Here is a 17,417-nt window from a genome sequence, read left to right on the forward strand (position 1 = left end):
TTAGCAAACCCACATTCTCAAAGGCACTTTTTTCTGCTTGAATATGATGAAAAATTGTTCTTACTGTGACTGATGACCCGTTTTGTATATGTGTAGGTTTGTTAGGCAGCAAAAAATTTGGAAGTGGGGGAAAAAAGTTGGAGCTGAGCTTCAGGGTTACATAAGTGATAGTGCAAGTGGATTAACAACTGCTGCTAGATGGTAAAGCATAAATATTCCAATAATATTTTAAATAAATGAATTTCCACTCAGCTTGAGAGGGAATCTGTATGACACTCAATGTCCCATTGCTTGCTCTAGGAATTAAATGGTCTTGTAATTTCAGCATCATGGCGTAGAAGGGCATAGATAATATGTATTAATTTGATGGTGCTAGAAGCTTAATTTAATAAGGAGAAATGAGTACAGAGGTCTTCCTACCATTCATAATGAGCATGTGAAAAGGGACAGTTCGTGCTCTGTTCTTCCTAAAAACCGTTCTGGCCTCCAGGATTGCTGTAGCTTAGGTATGCGTGTCAGCAGGATCCTCTAGAATGGTTGACTTCTTTGGAAATCTGATAACTATTGCCAGTATCCAAGGTCTCTGATGCTCTTAAAAAAAAAACACAAAAAAAAAGTATAATAGTTCAAATTAAATTCCTTTATATATATATATGTATATTTGTTTCTAATTAGATTTATAAGTCATTTATATATATATCCCTTTGCCGTAATGACCAGGATGCAAACCATTAGAGCTCTAAGTCGAGATTTTCTGTGTTTAGCTTTTGTTACCATTAGGTGAACTTTCTAAATTCCAGTGAGAACACACAGTCTCCTTTCCTCCAAGACCTAACACTTTTTGCTTTGTGTGCCTGGCATTTTTCTTGTTAGCTGATTATTAAACTTTGTTCCTTAGCTGTGCCACTAAACAAATTATATGATTTACAAATAAAGTGATTTTCATCTGATTTATTTAAAGTTCATTTTCACATAGCATATGGAGATGTTCTTCTTTTTGTTTGATAATTCTTTTTCTCCCTTGTACAACTTATTTTATTTTAGATCAAGTCAAGTTTGGTGTCAAACTAAAAAAAAAAAAAAATCAAACCAAAAATCAAACAAGAAAGGAAAATATTTCTGAGGATTTTCCCATTAGTTTTCTTGAATTAAATGAAATTTCATTTGCCCAATGAATATTGTTGTATCCATTTTGTTTAGTTTATCATATCCTTTAGATTTTAAAATAAAAAAATATTTTAAATGACCAATTCTAAAAGAAAAAAAATACAAAAAAATACACCTCAGTTATTCTAAAGAGGGATTTAAAAATTTTAGAACTCAGAAATCTCAAAGTAGGATGGACAAACATCAGTTTAATTCCTCGATTTAGCGTGGTCTGTTAACCAAATATGATTTTATACTTAAAGCAACAATGTTCTTTAGGAACTTTCCACTAGTTTAAGGAATATGCATCTCTCCAAGAGCTATCTAAACTCACCTTAAGTTTTTGAATGCTTGGAAAAATCTAAGGCTCATTAAGGGTCATTTAGGCTAACCTTGAGATTTGCTGCAAATAGGAAAGCTGGAACAAAAGGATTAAACCTTTATGGTTTTTTTTCTCTTCAAGATGCATTTAAACAACAATGCTATCTTGAAACATTTCTGTCTAGCTTCTCTAAGTGCACACTAACAATTCAGTGTTGATGGATGGCTGATTTTACCTACACTCTTGCTTAGCCTCACTTCTAGAAAAGACTAGCTTGTCTAAATGTGATAACTGTTGTGATTCCAACAATGAAGTGCCTAAATGGTTTCTCCCCCTATTGCTGTTGTTTATAGAGCTCAGTTAGTAGAGAAAAACACTACTGAATGTGAAAATAGCAGGTCGACATGGCCCAGATACCTGTAGCCAGTGTTGTATTCCTCACGGCTTCCTCAGCATTAAATGCAAACATGTAGGAACTTAAAATGATCCATTAAAGTCACGCTTTGTGTTGAATGATATGAAAACAACTTTGACATTAATAATTTGATGCTATGTATTTATTAGCATCTGCATTGACTGTTTTAAAGCTGCTGTAGATATGCCTGACCAGGACATAGCAAGACATTGAGACATTACTGCAGACTTACTCCTGCAGTGCAGATCCCTCAGTCAGTCATTTTTGATGCTAGTAGTAAGAAGGCAAGAAAGAAATGCAGGAGCATACACTGTGCTAAGAAATAAGATGCTGTATAGGCAACCCCCAGTCACACAATAAGTTTTTCTTCGGATATGCCTAAAAAAATTAGGTTTCCAGCCTTCACTGAGTTTTTAGGGGTGTTTGACTTATTGTGTGAGTCATACCAGAAAACCTCAATTCCTCACTCTGTATTTTTGCTGTCATTTCAAATAAATGAAAGCTGTTGGCATTTCAATGTGAACTGATTAAGAATGTCTTAATTCAGATTCAAAGCAGTCCAATTACTGTCTTTAATTCCACAGAGCACAGCTCAGCCATGTTAGAAATCTGTATATAACAGCATCGCATTTCTGTAGGAAAACTAGAAAGAGGAACATGAAATGGCTTTTCATGTCTATAAAAATGTTATGCTCAGATTAAATGCATCGTCAGCCATTCAACCATGTGATAGCTTGTTAGACATGCCATTTTATTCAAGTTTTGACACTTAAGAGAAATGTCATTTTGGTTCATGACCATCATTGTGCATAATTGGTATCTTTTAAGAAACTAAGTACCTGATTGGCAGTCTCCTTTGAGTAGTCTGATGTCTAAATGTCATTGTTGTTCCTACAGGAACCGTTTGGACCTCAGTTGAATGCCAGTTTTCAAAATTCTTGGCTGTGTGTTTCTACAAAGGGCTTATAATTTAATGCCTTACACTGATAATTCTGATGTGATTTTGAATGTCTTTTCATTGAAATTCAGAAGTACACAAAGAAACTGTATCTATAATATTTCTTTTGAAACTATTTTTTTTCTTATCTAAAGGTAGCAACATGGTCATTTATGTTGATAGCACTAAAACCTTCTGGTAACACTCCCTTGCGTTACAGATTCTAGTCCCCAGACAATAGACCTCATCATATTCTATGGTGCTTTCTAACTCGTAAGGTAGAACTACTTTTGATAGTCTGTTTTTCACTAGTTTCATCTTACAACAGCAGTGGCTATTGCCTAACTGCAGACTACTATTAGAAGCTTTGTACGCAGTCTAAAGCCAGGATATGAAGAAATCACCAGCCCTGGTCCAATCCAGATAAGTATATCATGCATTTCTAACTACAGCATGTTCTAAGAATATGTGCTATTTTAGTGATCAAAAAACTTTGCTGATCAAAGTTCCAATCCTGCAGACCTTAACTAACTTTGAAGACCTTACCTGCATTTCAGTCTCATTGAAGATTACTTGTAAAGGTTCTCAGTCTTACCCTACATTATTGAACTCAGGATTCAATACCAAGGTTTCACTTTAAGTGTGAAATTAGTAGTCTCTGTTTTAGTAGCTTTTACACACTTGAGTAATGCTGTTGCATTCGTATATTTGTCCTAGAGTATTCATGGCTGTGCAGCTTGTGGGAGCCTAAGCAGAAGTTTGAAATTATCTGTGTCCCAAATGGCCCTAAAGGCACTGAAAGGTTTAAAGCATTCAGCCTTGGGAGAACTGGCCAACAGGGAAGAACTCTTTTGAAAACCTGCTCCCAAGGGTTGTTGGACAGAGTCCTTTATGTCTTAGTTTGAACATTAATTCTGCTTTCAAGGTTTTACAATACAAATTAAGAGAAGTTTTATTTCGGAATTAAAATCTTTCATTTCAAAGCCAAAGCTGTCTGCGACTTTTTAATTATTTCAAAGGCATAATACTGTCAAATTTATGAAAGTCAGATATTCCCAGTGGATCTGTTGTGACCATTTTTCCTTGACTCATTTTTTGTTGTATTTTTTTATGACATGCGTATTAACAAGCTTCAGTTTATGACCTTCACATTTGCTTATTTTTCTTTTTGAAGGTCTTCATAAATCACCAGAAGATTTTTTAAATCATTATAAATAAAAACCAACCAGAGAATAAGTCATTGAAGTGGACAGAAGCAATTTCCTTTCTCTCTATTTGTGCATAGTATTTGGCTGGCCGATAAGCTATACAAAGAAGGTGAAACATTTGCACAGCAGAGAAAATGCAGCCATATCTGTGTTTGACAAAATAGCGGTACATTCATAATGCTGTTGGCTTCTTAATTTCAAAAGGCAGATTTTAATATTACTGACTTCAGAGAAAGATAAGAAGGGCAGTGCAGAAGACATTATCAGTCCAGTGTGAAAATAATGCATTCAAAATTAAAGACAGCAGTTTAATTAAGTGCATGAAAGGCTGGCTTTTATGATCATATTTCAAACACTCAAATGTCTTTTCATCCATTCTGCCGTATGACTTTACTTAATAATATATCAAGAACAAAAAATGTATTGGAGTCTTTCTGCAAATTCAATTAGTCCAATAAAAAGTGAAAAATAGTTTCTTTTTCATTAAAAATAACTCAACCCTAGCCCTTCTGATGACAAAGTGTGAGATGAGGGGAGGGGGAGAGCTAAAGAACTATGAAAATTCTGTCTTTGTTATGCATTTATGTGTGCATGAAACAGATGAAGTGTCGCCATTAGTAACGTTTGTTATTGGAAAGACTAATTACATTCTGATGCAGTTAGTAGTTTATCAAATCCAGACCACAGGGTACTTACTTCTCTCTTAGGATGCACTCACAGTGAAGCAATAATTCCAGACTTTATTGGGCTACTATAGGCAGGGTAATTATGCTAAAATGCACCTCTTTCAGTACTCAAAACTACCATGACACATTGCACTAGCGCTTTACAGGTTAAGTGCAACATCTTGGATCCTTTCTACCTGCTAAGGGTTTATAGCTAAGGGATGTGCAGAGATCATAGATCTTTTACCTAAATCAGAAAAATGAGTAATAAAAACAACCCAGAAGTGCAGCATTTCAAATGAGGAATTAAGTGTGTATACAAGGAAGAAAGTAACGTGCATTTAGAAAACTCTTGACATCAGTTAAAATGGAATGGCAAAAGGATAAAAGATACCGAGCTTTTAGACTGAAAGCAGTAAGTTACTGGCTCAAGCATGCAAACATCTGTAGCAGCTGAAACTTATTACCACTTGTCAGCTCCTCTCTGACCTCTGTGAAATGAGGTGCTAGTTTCAGTCCAGCTCCCAGTGGACAGATGTCTCGTTACAAAAGCTTCCAGTGCCATGGCTGCTTTGTCAGTCACAGTCTTGGTGCAAAGGCTTGTAGTGGTACCATGGTGAGTAGACAACATCCTTACTTCTGAAACGGGTTCTTTCAGGTCAGGGCTGAGGCTGGCAAATCATTTGAGAAGGACTGAAACTCCATTGCTAACACAGGGTGACTCTGGGTAAATAAAAGATACCATTTTCCAGAGCATTTTTCCTCTTACTTGTCTTGTTCTTGATTCTTTTAATACTATGCCTTCCTTCTAGGCATGTTTCTTCCTATGTTTCTCTCAGTATGTATTTATGAACAGATTCTTTTCCAGATAACTATTCATGTCCTAAACTCGTTTTAACTTCAAAATATTCCTCTCCCAGAGGTTTCCTTAAAATAATTATCCATACTGTAGAGAATCAGACAGGCTGCATTCTGAAAATAAACCAATAAATTTACAATAGCTACTCATCAATTTTTTAAGCAATAATTTTGACATAACAAAGGTAAGAACTATAAAAATTATCTCCCTTCACAAGCATACAGGTACAAATAAGAGAAGTTGTTTATGGAAGTATGATTTAATAAACGTATGTTTGTTTTATCATATAGGTCACCCTCCCGCTACAGGTACAGGAACTTTATACGTTACCTTGGGGGATGTCAATGACAATGTCCCATCCCTTTACCCAACACTGGCAAAAGTTTGTGATGATGGGAAAGATCTCAGGATAGTGGTACTCGGAGCAACAGACAAAGACCTTCCTCCCAACACAGATCCATTCACGTTTGAACTGAGTAAGCAAACTGGCCCAGAAAAAATGTGGAGACTCGCCACACTTAATGGTAAGTCTATTACTTTTTTTAATTACACATTTTGTACCCCTACCCCTACATCCCAGACACTTACCCTGAGGCTGCCCATTTTGTGAATTTACGAGCAGCTGTGTGCAAAAGTCTTGTAGGATGGACCTGTTGCTGGTGCTGTTGCTCAGACTGGCTGCCTCGTGGGACATGCTAATAGTCTGTCTGCATTTTCTCTAAAACCAGACTTTTTTTCCTCCTCTTGTCATGTTGAACAAACTTTCCTCTTTCAGTTTTGCACTAAAGAAAGTCTGCTGATGACTTGTAGTTTTGTAAGGATGACCATATTTCATGGCATGGCATTTGTTTGCATGACATGCACGATGCTTTGCATTAGGACAGCATGAAAGTTTTGCATGGGCTTTAGCAGATTATTGTTACAATATACAATGTTAAAATTGGTTATAAGTTGAAAAACTTCCTGATTTTAAGTGTTTGAACTCTTCACAAACAAAATACTCCAATGCGCTGGGACCATAGGCTGCTGGTAAGAGGATCAAAGTACATGCTATGCAATTGCAGTGGGTTCATACACCAAATTGCAAACACAAAGTAGTACATTCTGTGATTTCGTTTTAATGTATATTATTTCTGTTTGTTTCCTAGCATGTAGTATCTATCCCTGTCATTACTGATTTTTTTAGTGTTTTGTTTCATATTCTTCTTAGAAAAAATAAAGGTAGCTGTAGCCAGGATGTAGTCAGGATGTAGCCAGGATGTCTGTACCTGGCTTCGGGAAAAAGTGGAGGAGTCATTTTCTTTGCTGATCTCCAAACATCAAACCACCTCTTTGTTAACACTGCTAAAAGAACCAGCGCGCTCATTTGGGTACCAGCAGCTGTTATGACCCACTGTTGCTCAGGCAGAGCAGATCCATGCATCCGAAGGTGCATTTTTCTCTTTTCTGCCTTCTCAGGCAAACTGGGGAAGCATTTAAACAGCTATGCCTGTACTTCCATGCAATAAGGGTTTTTTCCATTAATAAATACATATATTCTTCCCTCTTGTGTTGCCTTGGGGATGACATGCCTTAGCACTTGATTAGTGTGTTAGTTTCCACAGGTAAATTCTGCCAATAATTTGCAGACATTTAAATACTGTATTTAAAGAAAAAGAAGCTCTTAAAAATATTTCTTTCTGTGGGGTTTGGAATAAGTTTGCAATTAGCTCTCAGCCCAGGAAAGAATTTCTGTACTGCCTCTTCTTACCTTCAGTTAAATTCTTTAATCTTTTCCTTAGGCTGTGGTCATTTTCGTCTTAATTTGCAGGAGTAACTGTATCACATCTGTTTGCAAATTCTTCTTTCCTTCCAGACAACTGCTATTTGGCTAATTTTCACCTTATCCTTTGTAGATACTCATGCCCAGATCATCCTTCTTCAAAATCTGCAAAAGGCCAATTACAACATCCCAATCTCGGTGACAGATTCTGGGAATCCTCCTCTGACTAACAACACAGAATTGAAACTGCAAGTGTGTGCCTGCAGGAAATCCAAAATGGATTGCAGTGCAACTGATGCCCTTCATATCAGCATGACCCTTATCTTCCTTTCGCTCTTTAGCTTGCTTTGTAAGTCTTTTTCTGAACTGTAAGTAATGAAGTATTATTTAATGTCTCATTTACACACTGTGCAGGAACTGAGGGAGAGGTTAAATTCATACATTGATATAATTCAGTAAATTTGGGTTTTTTTTTTCTGAGGAAGTAGCTATAAGAAAGAGGGAGGGAAGGGTTTTTCATCATCAAAAATAACAACGAATGCCTAGTTGTCAAATTAAGAAACAGAAGCAGTAATTTTAAGAAGAATCAAAGAGAATTAGAGCTAGCATATGATAAACCAAGAAGTACCAGCTGTACTAGCAGATTAGTGAGACACTTCCTTTCATCTCTCCCTACTTGAATTTAGTTTGAAAACAGAAACAGGAGATTAAAGGTGTTCTTGTAACAATAGCTGTTCTGGGTCACCATGAAAACGAGTACTGTCTTCTTCAATCTATTCCTCTGTACAAAGTGTGCAAGCAACTGGAACATGAGGAACTTATTTGAGATTCTGAGCTTAGAGCCACCCAGAATTGATAATCAAATTGCAGGTGTGGGTTGGACGGCAGAGAGACCTGATAGGTAAAGGGAACTTCTGCTGCTTCCAAGAAAGCTTTCTAAAAAAGGGTCACGAAATTCCTTAATTGAATTGGAAGGAGTAAAAAGATCCCAGAAGGACTGAAGAGTATCTGACCTAGACTTTCTCTGGCTTGTCCTGTGACAGCTCCCAGCAAATTTTTTAATGAAATATTTTTTTGAGTTCCTTATCTGCTAAAACAGAATAGCTGTGTCCTATAACTGTGATAGTAAATCTGTTGTTCAAGGATTATTACCGTCGTCTTATGTTAGTAAAATACATTGTATGGTGAATTAATACATGAGCCTTGGTGAAAGTTCTATTCTTGCTGAGATAAAATCTATCATGAGGCAGAGAGAGTTTACACATCTGAGGCTCAGTTTGCGTTTGATTACACATCTTGCCAGGTTTTTTTTTCTTACAGTTTCTTACTTTTATCCCAAACAGTTAGCAGGAAGGTCATTATGAAAGAATTAGAATTATCTAATGTTTGTGGATGCTCTTTGAAGATGAGAAGGACTATATAAATGCTAAGTGCAAATTCACAGTGTTTGTTCCACTCAGTGACATCTGAAGTATCTCCATTGGCTTTGGTTCAGTTATTCTGGGTTTTGACTGCTGGAACCAAATTCAGACTTCAGCTGTTAGAAGCAGTATGTTAAAAATACTCAACAGTACATGACACTATCAATCAATCACATCAGTGATATAGATTCGCAGGTCATTGATCCACATGTATTCTTGTTACCACTCCATAAATGTTGCTGGTGCTACACTAGGCATGACTTTAGTCACTGGAATTACTATTATATCTGACATGATTTGCAGTTGAACTTTATTTACATTAATGCATCTGCTCAGAATACAATGAGGTAGAGAAAAATCTTTGTGGTTCTGAAAGCAGCCAAGTTGCTTTTATCTAACCCCCAAAGTCTGATCATTTTCACAAATAATTTCATAATTTCCTAAAATGAAATCATGAAAAGAAGGTTTAGGTATTGGAAAGCTCTTCATAGGTTGCTTTTCTTGACTACATATCTTCTCCAGCACAGCTGTAGGCAGAATATAGGCCCCTGGCATCTGAATGGTGCATGCTGCTCTGAATGACAGGGATTTCCTCTCCTACTATAAAAGAATGAATAACACTGAATAGTCTTTTCACCATGAAGCAATACACACATACCTAGAGCCTTTCTTCAATCTTTCATTCAGAGAACTGTAATAAGTATGGGGAGAGTTGTAATTTTAAATAGAGTGGAGTACAATTACACACACAATCTACCAGCGATATGATGTTCTTGTCTGTGGCCTGAGCAATAAAGCCAAAGCAAAGGGAAATAGTGGGTGAGATGAGAGGAAGGGAAAAGAGAGATCTCCCAGTTAGGGTAGAGGCTGTTTTATACACAGTTGTGAGTGAGAGCGTGGATTCCACAGACAGACTTCAACAGAGAGAGAGAGACCTCATCCTCAACACAGGACCATGGTTTTGTGTTAAAATTTACTGCTAGTCAGCTGTTTGTTTTGGCTTCACCCAGTGACACACAGCGAGACTGGTATTCCATGTCTGGTACAGTGATCCGATTATGCTTATGTAAAACCAGCAAGCATAACAACTTTCATAACCATTTTCCTCAGGTGTAAATGACTATATGGAGACATAAAAGAATGAGGTCAGGAGCCAGTTAAAATAATGTGTTTCTGTATTTGAACTTCTCTAAAATATGCTGGTTTCATTGCATTCCTAATTCATTTTCACACACAGGTTTTTTTTATAACTGTGATTAGTTCCATTGCACTGTTTTGTATAGTCCAAATATTTATCAGAGTAATCAAAGATTACGATGCCATAAAAACAAAGAGAACTTTAGTGCTTATTGAACAGATGAAACATCCCATTTCTAGTGGCAAGTTATGGGTTTAATTTTTGCAAAAGCCCTTACATGGCTCACTTTGCTTCCAGTGTTTATGTTTTATGAGGCTCTTGCTCCTAGGAGGTAAATCCTTCAGTCAAATGAACTTTGTTATTCACGCCAAAGTATTTCTTTTCATATTTGACATCTGGTGTGAGGATACATAGCCCTGTGAATGAGCTGTTCATGGTAAAAATGCCCTGCATGAATCTCCTCCCCATACAAAACATCTTGGTATTATCATTTAAATGGTTCAATTATTATCTATACTTGGAATATGTGGCTCCTTTGTAAATCGTGAAAGAAGTCATACGTGGTAGATTTCTGAAGTATCTGGGCATAGAACAGAAAAGGCTGACTAAAACTGTAATGCATGCAGAAAACAGCAGTTTCTCCTATTCTGTAGCTACCCTACTGCGTTCGGTATATTGAGGGATAATGGGATACAGATTGCAGAGTTGCCCAGGAGCCCTTGGAAAGGTGAATATACTTGGAACAAGAAAAATTTAGTACCTGACAGCCAGAAATGGAAAGCATAAGATACCAAAGTATATGGGCAGATTGCTAGTTTTCCACAACAAAACAGTAAGGTGTTTGGTAGAATTAAAAGATGGCAAATAGAGGGCTGATTGATTGAAAAAAAAGGTACATCTTTGCATATTTCATACTTAGCCTAACTTATTACCACTGGGGATTGCTGAAGTCAAGCTGGAAGGATGTATAGTGGACAGGTAGAGGCCTTTCCAAAGTTATAGTAGTTGATGCTAACAAATATTAGAAGGAATATTAAGTCTTAAATTACTTAGTTTAATTTCCTTGTTAGAAAAAGACAGGGCTTTAAACATTTCATGATGAAAAAAAAAATTATATCTTAGGAGACTGTCAACCACTGATAAGAAACTACCCTTAGTGAAGCTGGCCAGTGGACTGCAAACTTGTAAGTTGACTTTGAGCTTAAATAAGTAAAGAATTCCATTATTATGAGCAAAAAGTAACATAAAAGACTGGGGGAAATACTGCTGTAAAGAAATTAAATAAGCTGGAGGTCCCTACACTGAAATTAATTTGTTAAACTGATGGTGAAAGGCCTCAGGTGTGTTGAAAAGCAGACTCACACAGATGTCTGTACTGTGATTGCAGAGAAGAAGCCTTAGAGATACCCTTTAATTTAACTTCTTGTTAATTTCCACTAACTTTCCCTGATTTAATGCCTGCTGTCCCCCACCAGAATGTTTCTCTGATTTGAGGAATGCAGCTGCAGGGTCAATGACAAAAAGGTGCTGGGGTTTTTTCCTTGAAAATGAAGTATTTGTTAATAAACCAATACAAAAATTAAAATCCTATTAAACTGTTGGATTTGAATGTACCTGAACATGGACAGAGTTAAAACTGCAGTGTTACCTTTCACCTAGTTCAGTTTTCAAAGCCACAGAAGCACATGTATCTCCTATATAACCTGTGTTATCCGTGCAGGGACATCGAATGTCTGAAGACTGAAGCAATGCATTCTTGAATGGCATAAGACTAAGGCAAATCATAGCAGGTTTCAGATGGAAAAGACCTTTAAGGTCATTGCTCTTTCCATTACAATGGCAGGTTTGTTACCTGCACATTCAGTTTTCAGCCTTTATGGTGAGTTACTTGCATTAATTTTAGACAATTGAGTAGGTGGTGGTTTTTTTTCAGGGCTGAACTACTGTTTAGTTTTTGCAGAAGGAATTTTGTTTTTCCCAAGAAAAAGAGAAAAAATTTCATCCTTGTTCCTTTTAGCTCCAAGGAGGAAGCTGCAATTTTTCTGCTTTTCAGAGAAGTTTAATTTTCAAGAGTAGGAAAGTTTGCAAGATAAATTTTATCATTTCTGAGAAGTAAAACATCCCTAGATTAGCTATAATTTCAAAAACTACCAAGATGAGGAAGAGTTTTGCTGTGAAAGGGTTTTGGAGGTAGTGGTGTGGGTTGCACTACTCTATTTTTAAGTTGCGTTCTTGCATTAGTGCACATATAATGTTAATCCTTAAAGCAGCACTTAAATGATGCTGTCCAAGAAAGACCTGACATTTAGTGAATTTCAGTGATATAGATCTCACTTCCTAAAACCAATAATAACAGCAGCAATAATCACTATTACTTCGATAAATATTAATATTTATGTTACAGATCCTTTTGTCCGTATTAACATTATTACTGTTATTGCTCAGTTATCAGTGAATCCAGACGGTTTCTCAGTTGCATGTATGAAAAAAATGCCACTGTTATTTGTCTCCTTAAAGAACTTGGTTGATTAGACTGTAGTAAGGAAAGGAGATTACCCCTGTAGTAAGGGGGTTAAGGGACTGCATTCAAACTGAGACAGTCTTCGTCTGGAACTTGCTTTTAACACAGACCTCTGTGTCCGGGCTTCTAATTTCTATGCAGGTGTACTCAATCCCGCAGTTTGTTGTGCAGTTGTATTTGGGAGCCCAGCTAAAGTTAATGGTGCTTGAAATGCCACAGAAGTCCATATGTATGGATGTAATTGGAGACAGAATGTTTATATACCTAGTCATGTAGACTTGACAAGTAGAAATACCCTCAAATCGTACATCAGCATATTTAAAAGGTACTTAATGACATTACATTTTATGGAGTCAATTAGGTGGGAAATGGCATTTTACACACATTTTAAACCATCCAAACATGTTCCAGAAGTATAGATGTGAAAAAATACAATACTTTAAAAGATGCATTCAGGATGCAATAGAGAAAAATGTTACTAGCAAATATAGCTCCCTCCTTAAGAGCTCTAATACTGTTCCTGATGGTCATTCTGTAGACATGAAATGAGCATTTAATGAAATTGGTTTGATAGACCATTCAGTGTTGTGAATTCAAATGAACATTTTATGCTTTTTCTTCACAGTAACTGTTGGTATATAATATTTTGTATTTCTTTTCTGAACAGCCTCTTAAAGTCATATAAATATATAACTTCAGATAGTTATCATCTAAATTGTTCTGTAATGGACTCTGACTAAAAACTAGAACTGAATAAATGGCCAGTTCAAATATTTTTTTGTATTTTTTCTGTCATTAATGACCACTATACACCATGGGATTTTTGTTTCTTTTAACTGTCTCTGTCCTTGGATATTTCCCTGTTCTATAACATACAAACACCTCAAAATGGGCTCTGCATGTGGTCAGCTTGCTATTCAGCTTCAGATGTGAAATTAAAAATGAATGGGGGTGACCTGTTGTGTCTAAAGGTTAGATGATGTTGCTTTTGCTTCTCTAGTAGACACCTGGTACCTACAATGTCCTTTAAAAGGCCATTGATGTTTGGAGTAGCTCAGACTAGGTCTTAAAGTCTCACTTTGCCCTTGCACTTCAGTTGCAGATGTCATTGGCTAGTGCTTATGTAAGGTGTCATGGTTATGAGTCCCTCTTGACAAATTTTGAAATAGTCAGGTTAATTCCAACATATCCAAACCTGGCAATTTTCTAATTTGATTTTTCCTTTTCCAGGGCTTCTAAGCATAATACTTTCCTCTCATTTTTGTTCTTATTTACTTAATAAGGTTTTTTTTCAGATTATTATTTTAGTATTTCAAACTGGAATTAGTATATACCTGCGGATCTGAATGTGTCTGGACTATTTATGTTCATCTTCCACTTATTAAAAACTGATAATAAACTAAGCTGTAGTGCTGTCAAAGATGAGATCTGACTGCTTAAGCTGTTATACTTTGCCTTAAAGGCTGTGTAGTTTTTATGCTTGATGCATTTCATTTTCATCATAAATATGAAAAATGGCAAGACTTGTTCAATGCTACTTCAAAATAGTACTTATTCATTTCACTAACTGAATATTTTCAACTGTTCAGCTAAATTTATTAGATTAGGGCATGAGGAAATATACTTCCAAACTGCAGGCAGGCACCTCTGTAACTGTTTTGCTTTGGAAGAACTGGAAAGGAAGTGTTTTACTTCCTATTGGTCAAAGGAAGATGGCATTGCTTTGGCAAAATGTCCAGCTAAAATTCATATTTATTAAAAAATGTAATAATTAGGACATTTTAGCTGCTTTACCTTAGAACCTCCTACAAACCCCAGCCCCAGCAAGATATCTCGTGGTCCTAGTGAGCAGGAGTTGTATTAGAAGAGGAACTTTTCTCTCAGATGGTGTTTCTTATACGCCCATACATACATTTTGCACTTCATAAGAACAGCCCATTACATAGTCAGTATAAGTGGGTACATGGCAAGGAAGATATGAAGCAGAAACAAGGTTTCAACAGTGAGAAGTATAAGAGCACTCTGGCATAAACCAGCAGAGTTTGAGATCTGTGAGTATAGTCTTATAATAAATGAGTTCTAACTGTGAGAAAGACTCTTGGAGACATCACCTGCTGGTGTCAGACTGATACTCTGAAAATTACTTCACCCTTGAGTAGAATTATGAGGCACTCATTTTGCAAGCACAGCACTAACACATCCTGTGTTTTTCATATTAAGAAATTTGAAAACATTTCCTCACATAAATAGGAAACAAAACGTATTATGATGGTATAAGCTGCAAATTTTCAGGATAAACTCCTTTGCTTCTCTCTTCCTTATAAAGTTTTCCACAAGGTGTTACTGTTCAGTGAGATCACTAATTAAAGCAGTCACAAGGATGCCTACTGTTTGGAATCAAATTTCTTAACTGTGTGAATAAGGACACCTGTTATCTGTCTGGAGGTGGGTGTTTGTCTTTCAAACTCAGTGAGATTTGGGGTGAAAAGATTCCTTCATTTTTTTGAAACAGTACCAGGGCAGTCAAAACTCAAGGAGCACTCGATATTGGCACTTGCAGCAAAGCCTAGGCAGTGCTTTGGAGCATAGACAAAGTCACAGAAGAGCATAGCTATTAAATAGTTATTTTACACAAAAGTGCAAAATAATATAATTTGTAGGCATATGGTACAAATATTACGACACTTTTTGGTGTCAGAAACTATCCATGACAAATGAACCAGGGATGTACATGAAACCCATTTATGACATTTCAAGTTCTATGAAAAGGCTAGACTAATAACTGTGTATCTAATTAATATCCTTTTACAGATAGTAAATCCAGGAAAGGAATACCTGGATGTTGATGAGCTGCCTAAACAGAAACTTGGTTCTGATCTTTTCTACCATTTTCACATTGCCTCTTTAACATTACTGAGGTTTCACTGAAGTCCATGATGACTTTTAATTATGCAAAGATTAATGTAATATTTCTGATGAAAGGGTAATTGAATGAAATCTGAAAGAAATGGAGCATGCATGAGTTAACTCCAAGCTCCAGCTGTGTTAACTCTCTTCTCTATGTTAAATGGGAATTAGAGGATGAATATATCTTGGGTAAAGTTCATTCCTGTATAGCAGGTCAGCATGAAACTTAAATGCCTTTAATTTTTATGATGTCTTAACTGCAATATGGGAAGCATAGTCTGTGTAATGAGGAGTGAATTTGGTCTCATAAGGAACACATCTTTCAAAGGCTTTCATTTGCTCTTTTTAGATCTGTTTCTTCAAAATAAGCAGGGAATTGAGTCACTAATATGTAAATATGTTCAGAGAAAGCTAGAACTAGGGCTGCAACAGGGAAAGCTAGAGTGCTTGGAAGATGCCAGAGCATTTTCTGAAATTAGAAGTCATTTTGCAAACCAGATTGCTTATTAGCTGATTAGAATGTTTCTGCTGGAATGTGAGCTCTTGGCCACCAGAACAAGAGTGAATGAGTTTATGTGCTACCAGTTGCCTTTTTCCTAGTATGGGTCATCATGAAATCGTTGTCATACAGTTATGTGCATTTGTTCTCCATTTACTTCTATCAATCATGTGGATCACCAAAATAAATAACTTTGAATTAGTGCACTGTGAAATAAACAGAGAGCTATAGTCATTTACTAAGTCAATGGTATGAATGCTTAGTCTGTATAAGGTAGCATTCTCCTTTTCCAGTTCAGCATCTAAAACCCCAGGACTAGATGACCATTCAGATCTATGCTGTAGAGTTTGCTACCAACATCAACAACTCTTTTGACATTCCAATTACAGCCAACATCAATAGACGTTAGTGGAAGTAGGAAGGGGTTGGTTTTCTTTTTTTTCTGTTTAAGATTCTGCATCATTGTCATGGTTTAAACCCAGTCAGGCAGCTCATTCACTCACTCCCCCCCCCTTCTTTCTCTGATACTGCTGAACCCAGGACAATCATGAATCTCCTGACTCTAAACTGAACACTTAGACCTATATGCCTATAGAATTATTATACTTCATACTATTAGCACATTAGATCAGATAAACATGTACAATGTTTGTCAGTTTTCTTGACCAGCCAAAGCAAACATCATCTTCCAATGCCAAAGTACTAATGCCAACAGACACCATCTGCTTCTGATAATGAGCTGTGCTTTCTTATCTGAGACCCATTAACCAGAATAGTAATAATTCAGGCAGCTAGCACATAAAAATAACCCTGCCTATTTCACTGTTATCTCACTATTTGACTGTTATCTTAAAAGGAATGTGGCTGAATGTATCTCTCAAGTAGAGAGCAGAGGAGAGCTGCGAGATAAAAATGGTGAAGATCACATTAGAGACTTCAGAGAGAGTGATTTTTGGAGAAGGAAGTTATATATAGCTATGTTAGCTGTATGCTGCTTGTGCATTCCCCAGACACCTTCAGGGAAAGGTGGGGGTGACTGTGTGAGGACAACAATGCACACACTGCCATTGTGGCTTTCATGCCTGCAAACGTGTGCAGTACATTACTTGTAGCTTGACAGAAATGACATTGAAAACAACACATGTTGTGTTACGATTCTTGAGTGCTGAGACCAGCAACGGAGACAGTATTGCTCTTAACAACCAAGAAATGAAATAATTACGAGGCATAATGATCATTAACGTACAGATCTAAACCTGCCAGGCACAGGCTTACCAGGGTATAAAGTTCCTAAAAGAGATAGTTAGCGTGGATCAGCAAATGTGTTCCCTGCATACATTATTTGCACATTTTATGCTCACAGCATTCCTTAAATACTACTATCTTTTATATGCTGTTGCCATCTGCAAACTTTACATCATGCATGATATAAAATGCATAACAGTGGGTTAAAAAAAATTAAATGAACAACGCAATCTCATTTGAAGTCGGTGGATAAATCCTGGAAGTCAGTAATCTTTAGATTATCTCTTTAGACATGGGGTTCAAATAAGAAGCAGACCCTAATAACTTGACAGTGTGTGTACATTTCTAGAACTTTCCTTTGGTCCTTCTTCA

The 17,417-nt window shown here is 36.5% G+C and overlaps 1 protein-coding gene across 3 annotated transcripts in view; it reads left to right on the plus strand.

Annotated features, from left to right (window-relative positions):
• Positions 1 to 17,417, plus strand: part of CDH13 (cadherin 13) — a 523,969-nt gene that overhangs the window by 466,071 nt on the left and 40,481 nt on the right. For 2 of the 3 annotated variants that reach the window (XM_062618325.1, XM_062618324.1), the window contains exons 12-13: positions 5,843 to 6,076; positions 7,448 to 7,663. In XM_062618325.1, coding sequence (XP_062474309.1) covers positions 5,843 to 6,076; positions 7,448 to 7,663 — 450 coding nt within the window. Of the gene's footprint in view, positions 1 to 5,842; positions 6,077 to 7,447; positions 7,687 to 17,417 lie in introns of those variants that run through there. The other variant, XM_062618323.1, reaches the window with a different exon arrangement.

Source organism: Pezoporus occidentalis, unplaced genomic scaffold (assembly GCF_034315485.1).
Source record: "Pezoporus occidentalis ecotype Australia unplaced genomic scaffold, CSIRO_AGI_Poc_V1 ctg20, whole genome shotgun sequence".
NCBI classification, from domain to species: domain Eukaryota; kingdom Metazoa; phylum Chordata; class Aves; order Psittaciformes; family Psittacidae; genus Pezoporus; species Pezoporus occidentalis.